The sequence below is a fragment of the Mercenaria mercenaria genome, chromosome 1 (assembly GCF_021730395.1).
Source record: "Mercenaria mercenaria strain notata chromosome 1, MADL_Memer_1, whole genome shotgun sequence".
Lineage (NCBI taxonomy): Eukaryota > Metazoa > Mollusca > Bivalvia > Venerida > Veneridae > Mercenaria > Mercenaria mercenaria.
Window position 1 is genome coordinate 94109014 of NC_069361.1, and position 21741 is coordinate 94130754.

The 21741-nt window shown below is 35.4% G+C and overlaps 2 protein-coding genes across 2 annotated transcripts in view; one reads left to right on the top strand and one right to left on the bottom strand.

The window, feature by feature from the left end:
* Positions 1 to 9486, bottom strand: part of LOC123530061 (axin interactor, dorsalization-associated protein-like) — a 28399-nt gene extending 18913 nt beyond the window's left edge. The window contains exons 1-5 of the mRNA XM_045310755.2: positions 9192 to 9486; positions 5506 to 5569; positions 5306 to 5359; positions 4907 to 4961; positions 401 to 494 (exon numbers count right to left, since the gene is read on the bottom strand). Of these exons, the coding sequence (XP_045166690.1) occupies positions 401 to 494; positions 4907 to 4961; positions 5306 to 5359; positions 5506 to 5569; positions 9192 to 9307 (383 nt within the window). The 5' untranslated portion in view covers positions 9308 to 9486. The remainder of the gene's footprint in view (positions 1 to 400; positions 495 to 4906; positions 4962 to 5305; positions 5360 to 5505; positions 5570 to 9191) is intronic.
* Positions 9487 to 9606: 120 nt separating this feature from the next.
* LOC123530053 (son of sevenless homolog 1-like) overlaps positions 9607 to 21741 on the top strand; it is a 40018-nt gene continuing 27883 nt past the window's right edge. The window contains exons 1-6 of the mRNA XM_045310744.2: positions 9607 to 9966; positions 14916 to 15188; positions 16478 to 16561; positions 18447 to 18527; positions 19117 to 19314; positions 21134 to 21274. Of these exons, the coding sequence (XP_045166679.1) occupies positions 9865 to 9966; positions 14916 to 15188; positions 16478 to 16561; positions 18447 to 18527; positions 19117 to 19314; positions 21134 to 21274 (879 nt within the window). The 5' untranslated portion in view covers positions 9607 to 9864. The remainder of the gene's footprint in view (positions 9967 to 14915; positions 15189 to 16477; positions 16562 to 18446; positions 18528 to 19116; positions 19315 to 21133; positions 21275 to 21741) is intronic.

Sequence of the window (21741 nt, forward strand, 5' to 3'; positions counted from 1 at the left end):
TTTTTTTTTTAACATTAGAATCTGCTTTCTTGTCATTCTGTTCACCAGACAGAACAACTATAAGGTCATCTAAGAAACGTTCTCTCTGAGTACATGCAGATGCCATCAACAGCAGCATGTTATCATTAAGGTGCGTTATCACTTAGAGATGTTATTATAACTCTGGTGCTCTTGCGCTTCATATCAATTAAACATCATAATATTCAATTTAGATATCTGATGAGTTTTAAAATCTGTCTTCCTTAATACAAAAAAAATGAGAATACCAGTAAATTACAAAGGTCTGAGCAAAGAAATAAACAATATCACAGACTACAATACCTAGACCAAAATAAAAATATGTAGAAAAAAACTGTAAATAAACTACCATGCCGACAAGGATAATCACTTGGTCACTTACAATTTTTCTGGGTGTTTATTCTGAGATTCTATTTGTGCTGCAAGTACATCTACAGGAAAATCTTTTGACCTCTGCTTAAATAAATTCTTTAAAGCTGAAATGAACAAGAATGATGACAACACTGTATGACACATGTCCCTTGAAATGCTTGATAGAATAATAATATAATTTAAAGTAAAACTAGATGTCAAGGGGGAAACATTAACAAGAGCTGTCACAGGAGACAGCGTGCTCGACTATTTCGATGCTGGATAGTGAAACTGGGCACATCTGAGGAAACTAGAGCTGTCACTGGAGTGTTTAATGACTCCAATTGTGGAAGAAGATATTGCACAATAGATGCTCAGTCTGTGTCAAAAATATCAACTTAAAGTAATAAAAGTGGTAAAGATAAAATGTATCAAAACACTATATAAGTATATCCTCAGCAAAAAGGGGCATAATTCATTAAATATTGGTGCCAGAGTTGTGCAGCTTGTGTCATATAGTGTGGGTGATGATGTTGAACAACTATTTTAAGTTTGAATCAAATCCATTCAGTAATAACAGAGACAGAGTGAAAGTGCATCAAAACTTTAACCTAAAATTCTAAGTAAAAAGGGGGAATAATTAATAAAAAAAAAATGGTGCCAGAGTTATGCACCTTGCGTCATATGGTGTGGGTGATGATGTTGAACAACTATTTTAAGTATGAATCAAATCCATTCAGTAATAACAGAGACAGAGTGAAAGTGCATCAAAACTTTAACCAAAAATTCTAAGTAAAAAGGGGAAATAATTCATGAAAAATTGGTGCCAGAGTTATGCACCTTGCATCATATGATAAGGGTAATGATGTTGAACAATTGTTCAAGTTTGAATCAGATCCATTCAGTAATAACAGAGATAGAGTGAAAGTGCATAAAACTTTAACCTGAAATTCTAAGTAAAAAGGGGAATAATTCATGAAAAATTGTGCCAGAGTTATGCATCTTGTGTCATATGATGTGGGTGATGATGTTGAACAACTATTTTAAGTTTGAATCAAATCCATTCAGTAATAACAGAGGTAGAGTGAAAGTGTACCAAAACTTTAACCTAAAATTCTAAGTAAAAAGGGAGAATAATTCATGAAAAAATGGTGCCAGAGTTATGCATCTTGTGTCATATGATGTGGGTGATGATGCTGAACAACTATTTTAAGTTTGAATCAAATCCATTCAGTAATAACAGAGGTAGAATGAAAGTGTACCAAAACTTTAACCTGAAATTCTAAGTAAAAAGGGGGAATAATTAATGAAAAAATGGTGCCAGAGTTATGCACCTTGTGTCATATGATGTGGGTGATGATGTTGAACAACTATTTTAAGTTTAAATCAAATCCATTCAGTAATAACAGAGATAGAGTGAAAGTGCATCAAAACTTTAACCTGAACATCTAAGTGAAAAGGGGGGATAATTCATGAAATATTGGTGCCAGAGTTATGGCCCTTATGTCAGATGATGTGGATGATGATGAGGAATAAGTATTTCAAGTCTGAATCAAATCCATCAAGTAATTACAGAGATATGTTGAAAAAAGAGAAAGTGCACCAAAACTTTAACCAAGGTAGGGACGCGGAAAGACGCCGACGCCGACGCCGGGGCGAGTAGGATAGCTCTCCTTATACTTCGTATAGTCGAGCTAAAAACTAGACTATATCATGTATATAGATGTAGAAGACGGTCTGAACAGTAACAAAATATAACTAATTTACAAACAAGTCGCCACCCCAGAGAGATATGTGGAGAAGCTGTACATCAGCCTTGTAGTACTGAACTATGCATCCACCTTGCCCTGAAAATAACTGCAAAAATAAAAAATAAGCTAAACCCAAGATAAGTGTCCTGTTTGCATAAAATACTCTACGTTTTCCCCATACTCTTGATCAAATTTGCCCACGATCTAATATAAACTGTGCCATACCGGCTCCACCAATAAGAGATCATTTCTGGCACCACCGGCACCAATCTAAAAATCTAAAAATGGATTAAAACCGGCACCACCAAAAATAGATCACTGCACCAGCGGCACCGATCTGAAAATCTAAAAATAGATTAAAACCGGCACCACCTAAAAATAGATCACTACTGGCACCACAGCATCGCTAAAAATAGAAACCGGCACCAAGCCGGCACCAGGAGTATCCCAGAAAGCCATGTAAAAGCAAAACCGGCCTCATACCGGCTCCGGCACCGGCCGGCACCAGAGAGTAAATAAGCAGAATGCAGCGTCACACTGCACATAATGCAAACCAAACTTGCCTAGTCATTATGGTCAAGTCCTCTGAAGAAGTTCACAACTGCTGAACGAAACCGGTCAGGGAAGATATCTAACCAACAAGAGAGCATGTCCTCCATGGCTCACACCCAGCCACAATATCCTAAAACTAGATGTCGGCCTGTAGGACACAGGTGCACCCAATGCCGGTCACTGTTCATGGTTTCATGACTCTAAGTGAAATATTTTTAAAATATATGTAACACAAACTTTTAAGCACTTTATGTGTATTTTTCACTAAGTCAAGGACCATAAACCTGGTCTAGCTTAGTTAAATCCCAAAGAGAATATCAAGTGCACAGCTTCACATGCTATATAACAATTCTCCAATGCTTTAACCCTTAGCCTGCTGGCGCAAAGGATTCTGCCTTTCTGACCAGTGCAGACCAAAATCAGCCTGTACATCCATGCAGGCTGATCATGGTCTGTACTGTTCGCCATTCAGTCAATATCATTTTGGTAAGCACCCCTTTTAACAGTTAATAGTACTGTCCAAATTGAAAGATGGACAAGTTCATTATAGAAATTTAGCAGGGTAAGGGTTAATACCCCAGTCACACATACGGCGCGGATAGCTGTCTAGTCACGGATAGAAATGTAGTAATCCGTATCGATCTGTATCGATCCGTACCTGAGCCGTACCTTAAAGTAGTAATCTGTACCAATCCGTACCAATCCATACGGATCGATACAGATTATTATGTTTCTATCCGTAGCTAGACGTAGCTATCCACGCCGTATGTGTGACTGGGGTATTAGACAGGAGGTCAAGTACATTTTCAGATACATGGGACACAAACTTTAATGCCCTTAATGCATATTTTTGACAAAGTCAAAAGCCATTACTTCAGTTTTGCAAAGTGAAATAAAAAAAAAAACTCAGGTGCATAAATTTTCATGCTAAATAATATTCTTAAATGGTTTCATGACTCTAAGTGAAGTATTTTTAAAGATATATGGACCACCAACTTTTACGCACTTTATTTGTATTTTCCACAATGTCAAGGACAACACCTCTGGCCTGGATGAATGAAATCCAAAAAGAGCACCAGATGTGCAACTTCACATGCAATGTAATAATCCTGACTTCACATGCAATATAATAATCCTGTAACATTTTATGACTATAAGTCAAGTATTGTTTGAGATACATGCAATGCAAACTTGTATGCCCTTTATGCATATTTTTGACAATCAAGGGCCATAACTCTAGTCTGATCAATAGAAATCCCGAACAAATCCCAGAAGCACAACTTCACATCCTGAATAATATTCCTGTAATGTTCATGACCTTAGCTCAAATACGTTTAAAAATATGTGTGCCACAAGTTTTTAAGCCCTTTTATGCATACTTTTTATTAAGACTTGGGCCATAACTCTGGTCTGACTGTGTGAGATCTCAAACAAAACACCAGGTGCACGACTTCAAATGCTGAATAACGATCCGGCGAGGTTTGATGGCTCTTGGTCAAATACTTTTTGAGATATGCACAACATAAATTCAGGTGGACAGACAGATGGATTGACCACAGCAACTCTAAATGCCTGCCTCCCTCATTCCTAAAAATTGTTGGGTTTTTTTTGTTGTTTTTTTTTGTTTTGGAGGGGGGGGGTGAAGAAACATTACTGTAAATTACACATAAAACTCTTCGCAATATGATAATATCAACTTCATGTTGACGTTGTTGTTGTATACCAAGTTTCAGCTGAACTGGACTAAAAGAGCACACAAGCAAGGTAAAGGGTTAGCTTAATACTGAAAGTCCAAAAAAGGGACATAACTCCATAAAAATTAATCAGACATCTTATTTCTGGCAATATGACTTGTATTTGTTCATTTCATATTGATGAAGTACACTAAATTTCATTTGAACTGGACAGAAACTGTAGGAGAATTGTAATATTTCAAAGTCCTGTGAGACGCATTACTTAAGATAAAAGAAATCTGACATACAAGTCAAAACAATATGCCCATATACACTTAATTTCATTTCTGGGTGGAAACTGTAGGATGTGTCCATTACACAAAAAGGTGGCGGACAAACAGATGGGTAATTTAACACTATATGCCACCATGGTCTATGATGCCAGGGGCATCAAATTAAGAAAGGTAAAATATATAATCACATTGATTAGCAAAAGGGCTTGTTTAAGCAATGGGTCTTTCCAACATTCAAGCCTCGATATTAATGGTTCAATGTACTCACTTGTTTCTATTTTCTTTAAATCATCTAAGGATATTCCTTCTGCAGAACCTGGTTTCTAATAAAAACCAAAATAAATGTTTTTTTATTTTTCTAAATTTATAAATTTCCATTTATTTCATTTTGGGTCCAGAATTTTTTGTATGAAAAAAAAGTCATTTTGGCTGAATCTTCACAATATCATGAAATTAAACTACTTCATTTGTTTTTCAAGTTCAATATGAGACTTAAATCATCCTTTTTGAGTATTAATTAGTTTGCACAGTTACCTTCAATACTATAAAATAAATTAAGTAGATTTACACAATGAAGATTGAAATAAAAAATATCCAATGTAAATAATATTCTACACAAAATTTGTTATAGTTAATTATCAAATAATTACCCTAAAATGAAATATACCTGTAAAGCTTCACATCTCAGCTCAAGACAAAGCGCTATCTTTCCCAGGATCCTCTGAAAAAAAGAAGAATTAATATTAAACTTAAATACTTCGACAAAATATTGTTTTGTCATTATTCCAAGACAATATTTAAGTTAATTTATACAAGCTATGTTTTAATCACCGATCAGAGTTTAGTAATTACAGTATACATTTGTACCTTTTGTTCATCTGTGAATGTGGAGCTATCAGGAGATGAAAATTTCTGCAACTGCTTAGACAACCTGTAATAAGAAATGATTGTTACTTAAAATTACGTTCTGTGTTGGGTTTACATACTCTATTAGATTTTTTACTGCATTGTGGTCCAGAGGTCTGGAAATCAATATAATAATAAAGTATTGAGATGATACTATGTAAATAGTTAGCATAAACAATTTTTACCTCAAAATCCAATAAATAGTTGAACAATTTTGGTATATTAGTGCTTGTTTTCTTTGATGAGTTTCAATATATTATAGGTGACAGAAAACAGAACTACATTGTAAGAAATCTTTCAATCCTGAGAAATACACAATATTGGACAGCACTGTGCACTAAATGATTGATTTGTCTTTTTTTTTTTTGTGTAATAATGATGACCTGATACTTCTACTGACTTCTGGAAAAATTCGTTGTCATTATGAATATTTTATATTCAATAATGATATTCTTGACTCCCATGTATAATGAGCAACTTTTTACCACTGGAACCCTGGCACTGAATGATATTTTGTAAGTGTTTTTGAATCATAACTCTAAGACAATTTATCTGCAACTTTAATGTTATTTCATTAATTGAATACAATACTGAACCTGTACATACAAATGACTGGGTGGGGCCTAGATCAAGATCTGATTTCTGGACCTCTGAACTTTGGGTTCCATTACTGATTTGTTAGTCACTGCCTCCTGTAAAATTGGTAATATGGGAAACCAAAATCTACAGTTTCCGTATACATCATTACTGTACATGTATGTGTCCAAGTAAAGCCTGCAAACTGTTGGACTTACAAATACTTTCTACTTAATTACCTACCCTTTCTTTTTTGTGAAATCACTATCAGTACCAACACTGCTTTGAACTAAATTGAAGTGAGATGGCATTATTTGATTGATCAATAATCAAAAACCACATGAGACTAATTTTCATTTAATAAGTTTTTTCTTTTTTTACAAATACTGTACAATTTTTAAAAAGAAAATTTAACAAAATTTCCTTATTAGGCTGGAAGCAAATAATGTCATGATTTAAACAACTTGACAGAAAGAACTCCCCTTATATATGGAAAGTACTACATAAGCATTCCTGTGGAAAAGCTTCAAGACCAAAATATCCTATATGATTGTGGTTTTCCCATTGAATAAGAGGTGCCTAATTTCACATTGGTCTATGCTGTAAACAGATATTATCTTAACAGATCTAGGATTTCGTTGTTTTTACAGACATTCTGTCAATATATGGACAATCCATAAATCTAAAGATTTTTCAGTCTGTAAATTGACAGAATGGGTATATGAAATCTGTTATAAAAATTATAATGTAAATAAAAACCACAGGTTAAAATGAAACATTTCACTTATTACTCGCATAGATAAAACTAGCAGGAGAGTTTCAGACAGTTAGGATCACTTTAATTTTTTCACATTTTCCGAAAATTGAAAGTCATCGGTTGGGCCGGTGGTCTAGTGGTAACACCCTTGATTGTCAATCCAGAGGTCCGGGTTTCAAATCCCGGTCCAGACACTGGAAATTTCTAAGATGCTCTTGAGTGTCTCTCACCTAACTATGAGGCCTGTACTGATTCTTCCCAGGAAAGACGGCTTCGCATGTATTGGTGCTATACACTGGGCATGATAAAAAACCAGACTGTCTATTCGCAAAGAGCTAGACTAAGTTAGCCCGACAGGATTTCTCTCTATCTGTTCTGGGGGCTTTGTCTCACTCTGTCCCTCTGGTCAGATCGCTCTGTGTCTGTACTAGTAGAGGATGAATTTTGCGCCCAGTGTGGCTGCGTTTGCTATATTTAAAGCACCTTTGAACGTGTTTATCATGAAAAGGGCACTATATAAGTCTGGTATAATAATAATAATAATAATCATCAATGTAGGGATAATACACGTTTTTTTGTGTATTAACGTCTGCAGAAGCCCGCGGGATTGTTTGTGACCGAGACCGAAGGTCGAGGTCACAAACATATCCCAAGGGCTTCTGCAGGCGTTTATACACAAAACAAACGTGTATTGTCGCTATTCTTGCATAAAAAAACATTACACGACGATTAAATCGTTGTTTTCATATGTGATGACTTGACGATTCCGGTACATTTTTTATTTACCATTCTTGTTGTTCTTGGAAACGGTAAACATGTTTTAAATATCCATAACTGGGGCACACATAACAACAACACTACTAAAAGCGTGATTTGAAGGTTTTTGAGCATCTCATTTTTATTTTTAGTTATTACAAACGTTACATTACACATAATTTTGCATATAACTTAAAAATTTGATAAACAGGAACACAATTATTTTAAGAATAACAACTTTACATTCTAATTATTTTGAGTACGAACAAACAGAGTACGGATGAGTACGAAGCTAGTGACTAGCTTTCGAGGTTTATTATATGAATTCTGCGAACAATCAGGTAAAAACAAACCGACTGATACTAACAAAAATCATTAATATAATACCTAAAAACGGGCAATAGCACAAGTTACACGCTATACTTATTTATTCACAGTTATTTACAATAACTGAACAGACGCTTTGTAAAGGGAGTAAACTCTAAGAGAAGCTAGAGCGTACATTGTTGGGGGCAGTACGTTTGGGGTTGGAAACTAATACAGCTAAACATACTATGGATTACATTGTATCTATAATGCTACAAGAAGAGGTTATTATGGAAGAAACAAGATGCATATGCCAAATATCAGTCTGCGCAGAAATACATACATACGTCGTTGGCAAAGCATTTTAAAAATAAAAATCATGTATTAACAGCACGTGAATTGCCTTGTTTGCACACGATTTTTCTCCCGTTTATACATGGGCGGATCCAGTGAAAAAAGTAGTTTTTATGCAAGAATATTGACAGAATGTCACAAATAACCTTCATATATACAATCATGCAGTCTTAAAATCTTAAGTTTAAATATGCGGTTTTGATTTAAATTGCGATTTCATATACCCATTCTGTAAATTTATAGACTGAATTAAGAAGCTTTAAACCTATGGATTGTCCATATATTCAAAGAAGTATAAAATACACAGAATGGCAACAGGATATAATCTCGTGTAAGCTTGTGTCACCGCGTTATCTTATTGAAGCGTCTGCTGACTTGATCACTCATGATCAAATGAACAGATGCTTATTAAAGTATTACACTGGCAATACGACCAGCACATAATAAACAGAATCGGGTCCAATTTTCAAATGACAACTGTTGATTTCTCCGACTTCCGATCATAAATTCATTCCTTCCCCATGTAGTAAATACTAGTAACATAATAAAACACCACCATTATCATTATAAATAAATAATCTGATAGAAAGTTTTTAACGACACCATTCATACACCAGTAAAGCAAGATCTCATTCAGTTCCCACTTGATGTTGGCGAGATTTTCTCTATTGTATATGCCTTTCAAGTTGCCAATCTATTTATTTTTATATACTATTATATTAGCTCTTTGATATATTTACAGAATTATGTCTGTAAAAACAACAAAATCCTAGACCTGCTGAATGCTCAAACATGCCCGCAAAGAATTAAGTATAAAAAATGAAAGTTCATTCGTTAAATCTAAGACATGTATGGTGTTTGAGGAATTGCAAAACTTGTTTGAGGATTATTGACAAACCTTTTGTAATCCTCTATGGCTTCAACAGGTTGGCCCCATAGATCATAATCAGTTCCTGTTTTAAATGCTTTGTGCCACGCTGTGACAACTTTTTCTTCATCTTCAATGTCATTCATTTCAATGACACATCAGAATAACTCTTTAAAATTACTACAATCTCATTTGTAAGGTTATTGTTTACAAATACAATTGAATGACAGGTTCTACCGTAAACTGTCCCTTAATTGGTTTGTCGTAAAAGAATTTTATTTTATTTTCGCGTGATTTTTATCGATAAATAAATACAGAAGTAAAAGAAGTGTTTGAAAATGAATGTTATAATCCGACTGAAAGTGCAATATTCATTTCTAATTTTCATTTTTTCTAATTTTACGACTAATTATTACGCAGGCGCAACTGTTAGATCCTATTTCCGGTTGAGGATTATGCGGAAGAAACAGATTTGTAAACACATAATACGCAATTTCAGGGAATACTCACGCACAATGGTGTAGTTACTAACAAAGAGAATTTACGAACGCTATATTTCAACCGATTAACATGCTGTTATATGTTTATCCATTCTCTCAGAGGGAGAATGAATTGAAGGTCACACACCACTGAATCCTCCTCCCAAGATGGGGGTTTTCCTCCAATTTAACAGAATTTTGTACAGTTAATCTAACGAACAGTTATGTTTCAGACAAGTACAAGCAGTGATACTAATACCTATGACTTTTTCTCAGATGAGAATGCTCCAAAATGGAAAGGCATCTTTATGACAGCTCTGAATTTGGTAAGTGACCTGGTCAGCTGATTTGCATTATGAAAAAAAAAACCAACAAATCTGATAAACTGATATGCTTAATGTAATACATGTGACCAGCTTATGCTTGCACATTTAATTAACTTTCACTTGATTCTTGAAATTATTGAATTGTTCACTTGATTTAGATAAATTAGTCAATTTTATTGATGTAAATTTAACTTGTGGAGGGGGGAACTTGAACCTGTTACTCCACTAACTGACACCTGCATATCTTTCAAATAGTCGAACACTGCAAGGACAAAGACTTTGACACACATCAGCTAACAAGAACCAATGTAATGTTGCATGTTGACAAAAGCTTGCAGTTCTGGATTGTCAAACAACTTTTTAACATCAGTGCCAACCGCCATCTCATTCAGGGCTCGCACTATTAGTGTTTCCTGCAGGTCTTTTTAACATGGCGCAGCGCCATGCCCCGTTTGAAGTGCCGCCAAGCTGCCCTTCAAACCGCCCGTTTGCGCCACGTGCCCTTTTATTCTATGAAGCTTGTATATTTATCTTGACAAGTGCCTTTTCAAAACCAGTCTGGAAAGCCGATGTTCGCTGGCCATGTTCCGTGTATTGTACCGTCAATTAGCGGCTGTGATCAACAGGTCGACACGTGGGTACATCAACCGTGAATGATCCTGATTAAGAACTGACAGGATTATGCAATCAATTACTGTTTTATGATAGTTTAATTGGGAACAGTAGATGAAAATTTGTTTGTTTTTAGCACGTCGACGGAGAAGCAACATGTAGCCTTTTTACGGAAGATATGATTGAAACGGTCAATTAAACGATAATTATTTTAAAAGGTTGTAATCATTTAAAATGTAGATTGATTATCGCACATTTTCGATGCGCTAATTAGGCCTTTAAAAATAAAATATTGAAGGTTTGCCGATCGCCGACCAACCCATGAAAATTGACCAGACTCAAAATATTTTATATCGATTTTATCTACAAGATTTATTTTATTCCTTTACGGATATCATGTATAAAAATAATAAGATAAACGTTTAAGCTTTAGAATGATACCAAACTCATTAAAATCGACCGATGTCTTGATTTGTAATATTACGAAGCACATTCATGACGCGCCGATGCAGAAGTCGTCGCCATCTTGAAAATTTGAAATCGTACATCGGTATGAAAATAACCGATAACTTAGTGATTAAGTTATAAAAACTGATCGAGATTTAAATGATTAAACTAAAAATGCAAGGCCCTAGTTTTGTTTTCGTAAATAATTTGTCAAAATGATTTTATAAGGCCGAAATTTAAGATGAAAGTGCACAGCCGCATGCGTCAAGCAAGCCGAAATTTTGAGTTATTACTCGCAATGAACCATTGGTATTCACATTTATGTTTATATTACTGAATAATGTGTGATTAGACGAAAAAAAAAAACAGATTCATAGTCAGTCACTGTATGTAACGCAAAAACATCTGAGCAACGGGGAAGTGATAAAAATAGTGGCAGACGATCTAATCTAGCAAATTTCACAGCATATACTTTTTACGTCGCATTCTACTTTCATTTTCGCATGCCCAAAACACTAGCAAAATATAACTTTCCGACTCGACCTGTCGTCTAAATCTTTCTGGCAAGGAAGAACAATGGGTTTAATCAGCAATATAGGTACAAAGTCATTGATTCCATGTAGATTTGACGAACTGCCTATTCTCTTAACGTAAATCAGTAGCGAAATGATATAATTGACAAAATAAAGTTGCGCACTGATAGTTGTTCAATAAAACTTGTTGCTTATTAATTATCACCTGAAATCTGTCTCTGAAAATGCAAGCTAACACTTCATGAGGGTAACAGAATAAGAATGTTTGAAAGTGTGAATCATCATTGTCATCTTTAAACAAAAGAAAGGAAAGCACTTTCACATGCCATGGTAGGCATTATAAAGAATACTACAAAATATCTATCCCATATCTGAGATATGAAAGATTCTTAAATTCAATGAGAAAATAGTATGTAAAATGACGCCGACAAGCGTTCTTGGACGAATGCCCTTTCAATGCCAAACCGCGCGTTAAAAGTGCCCCTTTTCAAGGGAAGCACCATGCCCCTTTAAGAGTCTGCAGGAACACTAACTGTTGGTCACCAAAATCGTCATTTGTGATAATTTTATCAAAATGGCAAATACTTTTTTAATTTGGCAACAGAAACTAGCAATAATTCCAAGTGTTGAAAACTTGAATTTTCTGCCTTAATTAAAAATACATAAACCTTTAAATAACTTTGCATGAACAACTTTAGATGACAAAAATTCCACTCATTTGATGAGTAGAAATGGCCCAAGGATGAGTAATTTTTTATTTTAGTTTAATTGTCCTTCTCCATGAGTATGTTTTTTTTGGTAGAAATCAACACTGCAGTTTAGTTGTACCAATAAATCAGACCAGCCTGGCTGAAATAATCTTGCGTCACTGTCGTAGTCTCATAGTTTATTGGATGTTATTTATTGATTCTGATTGCATCACACATCCAAAATTAAACAGGAAAATGGTCGGTACTTATAAGTGCCCGTGTGCAACTAAGAGGCATATGATGTAAATAGACTGTGTAACTTTGTTACTGGTCGAGTAACATAGTGTTTCCTGCAGGCCTTTTTAACATAGCGCATCACCCTGTTCCTTTCAGAAGTGCAGCCATGCTGCCCTTCAAATTGCCAGTATGTGCCACGTGCCCTTTTAACAACCTTGTGTATTTATCTTGACAAGTGCCCTTTAAAAACCAGCCTGGATAGCAGAAGTCTGCGTGCATGTTCTGTGTATTGTACTGCTTCAGTCAACTGGGTAACAAGTGAGTGATTTAACCATTAGCTATGAAATTGGACGTGCACCGCAATGTTTTGATTGCCTTGAATAAAAACAGACAGGATTGTGCGATCAGTAATTGTTTTTTGACACTTTTAGTTGGAGCAATAGCTCCGGTAAAGCTCTATAAGAAGACTGTGGATTAGCTGATTGAAAACAGTTAATGAAAAGTGGCAGACAACCTAATTTATTTAGCAATATTCACAGCATGTACTTTTCAAGTGGCATTCTACTTTCGTTTTCACGTTGCCAGAACACCGGCTTGGAAAATAAAGGTTTCAATGTTGATTTATCGTCTTAAATCTAATACTGACAATGAAGAACAATGGGTTCAGTCATAAATATAGGTACAAATTTGTCGATTACATGTAGATTTGACCAACTGCCTTTGCTTTTTGAGTTGATTAGAACGTTTGTTTTTCAGGACCAAAAGTCATTTAATTCTCATAAAGTACAACTTTATAAAGTAGTTATCAGAGATTATAACAAGTTCTTGATATATTTGATAGCTTTTTAAACAAATACTGATATTTTGTTGAAATTTAGTTACTTTAAATAATTGCTTACTTTAGTACAGCTGCATAAAATTGTATAAACTCAAACTTATGCATTTCAGTTTCTTTGTAAAAGTCAAATAAACTTGTTGCTTATTAATTTTCGTGAAAGATGATCTGTTAAAAACAGAATATGAAAGACTCTCAGAGGCATTGTGAAAAAAGTATAAACAAGAGCACCACCTTGTGGGTGCAGATACTCATCTGGTTTTTTTTGTCTGTATAATAGAACTATTGTCCTACCCATGATTTTTAAGTCCAAGAGGGGCCATAATTGTTGCAAAAAGCAATATAGAGTTATAGTACTTGCTGTGCAGAGTCAGCTTTTAATGGCGAATAACTGCTCCAAGTTTTAAAGCGATAGCTTTGACCGTTAAGGAGAAAAGTTGACCTAAACGCAAAACTTAACCAAGATATGTGATATTTTCTAAGTCTAAAAGGGCCCATAATTCTTGCAAAAAGCAGGATAGAGTTATGTTTCTTGCTGTACAGCTTTTGATGGTGAACAAGTGTTGCAAGTTTTAAAGCAATAGCTTTGATAGTTAGGAGAAAAGCTGACCTAAACATAAAACTTAAGTCCAAAACATGCAAAAGGGGCCATAATTCTTGCAAAATGCAGGATTGAGTTCTGTTTCTTGCTGTACAGAGTCAGCTTTTGATGGTGAACAAGAGTTGCAAGTTTCAAAGCAATAGCTTTGATAGTTTAGGAGAAAAGTTGACCTAAACATAAAACTTTAGCAAGAAATCTAATATTTTCTAAGTCCAAAAGGGGCCATAATTGTTGCAAAAAGCAGGATGGAGTTATGTTTCTTGCTGTACAGAGTCAGCTATTGATGTTGAACAAGTGTTGCAAGTTTTAAAGCAATAGCTTTGATAATTTAGGAGAAAAGCTGACCTAAACACAAAACTTATCCAGGCAACGCCGGCGCTGACGCCGACAATGATCAAGTGATGACAATAACTCATCATTTTTTTTTTTTTTCAAAAAATCAGATGAGCTAAAAATGACGATGGTTAGCAGCACGCTTGGACGAATGACCTATCTATGTAAAAGAGTGCGTAAAAAATGCTCTATTCCTCGGAAGGCACCATGCCCCTTTTAGAGTCTGCAGGAAACACTATTAAAGTTGTAAGCCATTTGTCCCGCAGGATTTGTCTCTGAAAAAAGTTGTCCCTTGCCATTGATAAGTATTCATCAAATGTCACCAAATGTGATCAGATTTTTTGTTATAAAAAAATTTCTTCAAGCAAAGTCTTCACATGAACTACTTGATAGATGTTCACCAAACTTTGCCAGAAGCATCCATGCATAGCCCATTCTTAAGTGTCTTCAGTCTTTCTGCTTGACTCGTTTAGCTTTTAGTGAAGATCAGAATGATGGTGACAGACTTAAAATGTATAGAAAAGATTGATCTTTTAAGTCCCAGTATAAAAGTCTGAATCTCCATTGTATACCTAGCAAGATATATGTGTACATATATGGGTTGTGCTTTAGCTATATTTTTTAAAAAATCTTCATAGAAAGTTTCATGTTATGTATTGCAGGTCCACAAACAGGTGCACCCATCTCTTGTTGCTAAAGAAGATGCCCTGGATTATATTGAGAAACTGATCATCCAGCTGCTTGCCACTTTGTGTGCATCTGAACCACATGTGCCCCAGGATGTTGAAGACCGGGTGCAGAAAACATTTCCAGACCCTATCGATAAATGGGCAATCAGAGATGCTGAAAGGGCAATTGAAAAGGTTGACAATAGGAACAAGAAAAATTTGACATTGGTACTTCCTGTTGAAAAAATTCATCCATTGCTTGTGAAAGTGAGTGTTAAAATTTGTTTAACTTCTTTCAGGGCTCTCGCGACTGGGCGACTTGAGCGAAATAGGCGCTCTAGAACTTCAAACTTCGCTTAGATCTAACCTCAAAGCGAAATGCAAGTCGCCCGATTTTCTTTGATTTCCGCATTCGCTAATTACTGCTACCCAGACTGTTGACAATTTGCACCGTGTCATAATGAGTGTCGAATACACAAACACACGCCGGCAGCATAATTTAAGCTCCGCCTACCTCAGGTACTTGCGAGATTATCCCGAGAAGTGTGAAAGCGAATCAAATTATCCGATACACCAGAGTCTATTGTGTTAAGCCAATCAGCGCCGCGCTTACGTCTTTGACACTTCGCGTTAATTGTCAACAGGTTCGAGTGCTAAAAAAACCCAACTGCTGATTAACCATGCGATTAATTTGAATATGGTACACAATTATTTGTTACCTATGATAAAAGAACGACATGTAATGTATTAACTACGTTAAATTGACTTCCATCGATGAATTTATTTGAATATGTATTTCTAGATTACTGTACACATTTTACTTTCAGTTTTATATTTCGAGTGAGATACTGACATTTCTCGGTGAATGACTCGGTGCAAAGAGCTATAAAAAATAAATACACTTCTACTTCTTTGCTGCTGTTAATAATAAACACTTCATACATGTACAAGATATAACCAAAATTCGGCGGGTTACATTTATAGCATCGGCTTGAATTTTGAAAACGACTTTTTTCAGAATTTTGTAACAAAACGATAACCACTGTATTGGAAATGATCTAACTAAGAAAATGAATGGTCACATCAATGTTTTTTATGAAGAAACAAGAAAATTACAGCCACCTTTCGAATCACTCAACATCATTGCGGTAGAAAAAGTCTTAAAGTTCCCACTTCTCCCTAAAGTCTCCCACTTCTCCCTAAATCAGCTTGAGGGAGAAGTGACTTCTCCCAAAAATTGGGACCTAGCTAGAGCCCTGTTCTTTTGTTTTTGTAATGGACATAAACCATTTGAAAACACTGAATCCTCGTATTAAAATAAAATATTCCTAATATGTGTCTTGGATAATCATAGGCTTCAAGGTTAAGTGCAAAGTAACATTACATTAATTTAGCTTAAGCTATTATAACATTTTGGTCAGATAAAAAGAGCATGAAATTTGGATGGAATCTTTAAACTTCTAATTAATCTTGAGTACCTGTATTTCCCAATCTTTAACTTTGCTGATAATCTGTTCTGATAGTGATGAAGGTAAATGCTTATGTTATAATTGTAGGAGGTGCTTGGTTATAGAATAGACTATACAGTGACAGTGTACATTGTGGCTGTTCTGGAATACATAGCTGCTGATATATTGAAGGTATGTACATTGTAACTGTTCTTGAATACATAACTGCTGATCACATTACGTCTGTGCATAGGGGTATGTACATTGTAGATGCTGTTGTGCAGTAGTTGAATACATGTAGTTAAGTTCTCTGGCTAAGAATCACTTCCTCCTCATCACTGTAGGTTTGAAATTTTGCTAGGGGTATAACATTCTTTCATGCGAGGAAACCATTCAGCTGGCTAATATAAGGTCAGTGGTTCTATACTAGTGCCTGCCCAAGTCTGCAATAATGTCTGGAGGGGCGTCTGAGGTCTTCCTCTACCTAAGCGTTACCTTTCATTTCATCAGTGTGATGGTAACCCAACACAAAAAAGTTCTTGAGTACATAGCTGTTGAGACAGTGTCCTCCAGCAAGATACATACAATTAAGAAATAAACTTAATATTATTATACGCCAAAGGGACGTATTATGTTATACCCCTGGTGTCAGTCTGTCCATCCATTAGCAATTTTGTGTCTGCTCTGTAACTTGAAATCCTTGAAGGATTTCAAAGAAACTTGACACAAATGTTCACCACATTGGGACGACATGCACAGCGCATGTTCTGGATAACTCGTTTCAAGGTCACTTTCACACTTTGGGGTCAAAGGTCATTTTTCGTGTCCTCTCTGTAACTCTTGATCCCCTTGAAGGATTTCAAAGAAACTTGACACAAATGTTCACTACATCCAGACGACGTGCAGAGCACATGCTCTTGAAGGCTCACTTCAAGGTCAAGGTCACATTTAGGGGTCAGTAGTCATATGAGTGCGTTTCATGTCCGCTCTGCAACTCTTGAATTGTTTGAAGGATTGTAAAGAAACTTGGCACAAATGTTAACCACATCGAGACAACGTGCAGAGCGTATGTTCTTGATGTCTTGCTTCAAGGTCACACTAAAGGGTTAAAGGTCATCGCTCTGTAACTCTTGAACCCTTTAAAGGATTTCGAAAAAACTTGACACAGATGTTCACCACATAGAGACAATGTGCAGAGCATATGTTCTTGATGGCTAGCTACAAGGTCAAGGTCACTCTTAGGGGTCAAAGGTCATAACTTGGGCGTGTATTGCTCGGCATTGAGCTATTGTATCACGCTGTGTCCGCCGTGCGTCCGTCTGTTAAGTCATCCATCTGTTGCCAACAATAGTGTTTAAACATCTCCGAAACCACTGAATGGATTTTGATAAAACTTGGCCATGGTGTTCCTTGGGTGGTCCTCTACCAAAGTTGTTCAAACGGTTCCACTTTGTTGCACATAGGGGCTGCCAGAGCTAAAAATAGAAAAAAACTTCGAACGACATTTACTCCTGAACTGATGGTACGATTTTGTAATAATTTCACACAAATGGTCCTTATGTCGCCCTCTACACTGATTGTTCAAATTATATTGATTCCTCAAAAACATGGCCGTCAGGGGGCGTGGTCACTTTTCCCTAAATGTATGTAGTGGAAACTTTAAAAATCTTCATGTGTGAAACTGCTAGCCCGATTTTAAAATAATTTAACTGGCCCTATTGTGACCCTCTAATAATGAAAAGCAAAGATTCTTTTAACAATTTACTCTATTTATTTTATTTTTAGCTTGAATATTCTTCTCATCGAGGCGTTGGCTTCACACCTTCGTAAAAGTTGTGTTAAAGTTCAAATCTCAATAACCATTGCATGTGTTGAAATAAAACTTTACTTTCTAGTCGTCAAACCTACAGAAAAAAAAGTTAGTTGGATCCAGAAACATAATGGACACGTAACTTTGGACATATATATTTTTCTGCACTGCAGTATTCTTGTTCATAAATTAGTGACATTTTGTATACAATTTTAATTTATATGTTACAGATTTATTTAAAATTCTTTTTATTTTCTCTCTAAACAGTTGACTGGTAATTATGTAAAGAACATCAAACACCCAGATTTAACTTCACAGGATATCAAAGTAGCAATATGTGCAGATCAGGTTAGTAGATGATCTAATTTTAATCAGTCAATGAATTTAGATTGGCAGGGGAGAGTCAGAATGATTTTGGAATTGTCAATAAAATTGTGTTTCATGACTGGTTAGAATAAAATTACATCACATTTTGTATGATATGCTGTAATATGGAGAGATTTTTTTCGAATATTTGATGGACATTTATTTTATTTTAAATATAACAGCTGCTCACATTCAGCACTGAATACAACAATAGTTCAGAGATCGAGAAAAAAGTGTGGCAAATGTCACCAGGAGTATGTCTTGTGCAAAAGACACTTTAAGATGTTAATAGTTGTGTAGTAATATTTGACAAGTGTTTAATGTAATTGAATAGGTAATATTTGACAGACAAAGTAAAATGGTTAGATGGGTAATACTTGTCAGACATTTATTTTAAAGTAGATGCATGGGTAATGTTTGACAGACATTTAATGTAAAATTGTTCCGTTAATAATATTTGACAAGTGTTTCATGTGATATAGTTTTGTGGGTAATATTTGACAGACTTTCAGTTATGATTTGCGAAGTGCTCAGTGAAATATTTGACAAGATGTTGAACGTAATGTTCCAGGTGTTAATGGACATGTTCTCCCAGGAGGAGACAGAAGTGTCACTGCCTCTTGTAGACGAGCCTGTACGTAGGGAGTCTCTCACATACGAGGATATTGTAAAGGATTTTATTTTGGAGGAAAACCAGTACCTACATGATCTAAACATGATTATTAAAGTATTTAGGGCACCATTTGAACAGCATTTTCCTGGTAGTAAGGTAATTTGTCTTCTCTAGTTTTATTATCTATATTCTAACATTTTGTTGTCTTTTGGTTTGCAGCAGTGTATCATTATGCTTTGTTTAAAAGTTTATTATCCCCCGCCGATGAAATCGGGAGGGGGGTATTGAAATGGCGTTGTCCGTCCGTCCGTCCGCAGCCATTTCTCAGTAACTACTTGGTAGAATTTCATGAAACTTGAAGTAAACATGAACCAACATACTGCGATGATGCCCGTCAAGTTTTTTTTTGATTGGTCAATTTCCCTCAGAGTTATTGCCCTTGATTTAATAAAAAATGTTCGTCTGCAGCCATTTCTCAGTAACTAACAGGTAGAATTTCATCAAATTTGAAATAGACATGAACCAAGATACTGTGCTGATGCCCGTCAAGTTTTTTTTTTTTTGATAGGTCAATTTCCGTCAGTTATTGCCCTTGATTTAATGAAAAACGTCCGTCTGCAGCCATTTCTCAGTAACTAGCAGGTAGAATTTCATCAAACTTGAAACAGACATGAACCAAGATACTGCGACGATGCCCTTCAAGTTATTTTTCGATTGGTCAATTTTCCATATAGTTATTGCCCTTTAATTGTTTAAAAATCCACAGATCTGTACATAACAAACCAACCAATTGGAAGAATTTCATTAAACTTCTTTCATTCTTTTCCATGAACATTTATTATAAACATGTGATGTTGTGTACCTACACCTGGTCACCACCTTACTTTGGTCCCGCCCCCCCCCCCCCCCCCCCCCCCCCCACCCTCCTTCCATTTTTTATATTTTATAAACATGTATGTTATCCTCCCCCCCCCCCCCCCCCCCCCCAGCCCCACCCAAACTAACCATTCATTTTCTTTTAATTTGATTTTGACTAATGAAATTATTTGCTTCTTGGTAACATTCTTAACTTTTTGCTGGATATATTTTTTTGCCGTTCCTCAACTCTGACCCTTTCGGCTGGGGATTCCAATTCATCGAATTTGCTTGTTATCATTTGGACAACAACATTGAATTTATTGCACAAATTATTAACCATGCATGAAACGTAAATATAGACTAGTATCTGTTTTAAACCTGTAACCACATTACCATACTGAAATTAGTAGCTTATCTTGTTAAATGTCCTACAATGTTATTAGATATGTGAATAAAAAAACTGCATTAGTATATTTAGGGTAAGGTATTGGTACGGCAGAAAATCATAATGTCAAGAAGTTTTTAAGGAAGAAAACAAAGTATGAAATTCAGTAAATATTTTGATGTCAGAATAGATTTACTCCAGAACTCGGTTTACATCTGGTATTTCCAAGATTCATGCACGCGCCGTGGGTACAAACAAACCATTCTACAAATAGATTGCAGTATGTAGCATTGAAATATGTCAAAATATCAAACTCACACACAAACACAAATTCAACCTTATTTTATAAATTCAATACATAATGACGTTAACATATCTGTCTTAAGTAAATAGTATCAGTTTGGCTTGTCAGTTCAAAGAAATACATGTATTTGATTTATTAAAGGTTAAACTTTAATCGTTTATATAACAAATTGGGAATATGTGTACCTACACTGACTTGGGAAAGCCCAGTTCCGGATTAAGACTATTGTCAAATACAGGGGAATACTGCTGAATTGCGCATTTTTGGCACAGGCACCTATGCTCAATCAAGCAAATCGTGGTCCCCAACCATTTCCCATATGATCACTTAAAACTGTGGATAACTCGTAGCTTTTTCCTGATATCCTTGGAATCATGAGCGATAGCTGTTTCACTGTATGTAAATGAGACTTTTCTTTCCTTTTACAGGATCTTGAGAATATATTCAGCAATATTTTAGATATCCACCAGTTCACTGCAAAGTTGCTGAGTTCTGTAGAGGAACAGGTTGAGGTAGCTGCTGAGAACGAGACACCAACTGTTGGAATCTGCTTCCAAGATCTTGCTGAGGTATTTTTTTGATTTTGAGTGAAAGCATTTTATTTGTTATCAGAAATAGGTTTCTGCAAGGCATCAGAATGGATGACTAAGCATTGTCACATAGTAGTATCACATTAGACCAGTCAGTCTGCTGGTTGCATAATTATGTCAACCTGGTGATTATGTTAAACAGATGATGCCAATATAGGATAGATTTTTAGAGCCTGGTTTCTCTTTAATAGTTAATACAGTATTTTGCTCTTAAAATTATGCACAATTTACAAGTGGTCCTCGGCTTCCTCTATTTGTACAAATAGATGCTAAAGATCTAAAATAATTTATTACCTGTCAATTTATGTGTAAATATTGCCTAGTCGCATGTTTACAAAACTTTCCATCTCATTGGAGTTTGAGATTGAGACTTTGATAGCAAAATTTTATTAAAACTTCAAGGTTAAATTTTTCTTGAATTGACATCAATACTTAATGGTCACTTG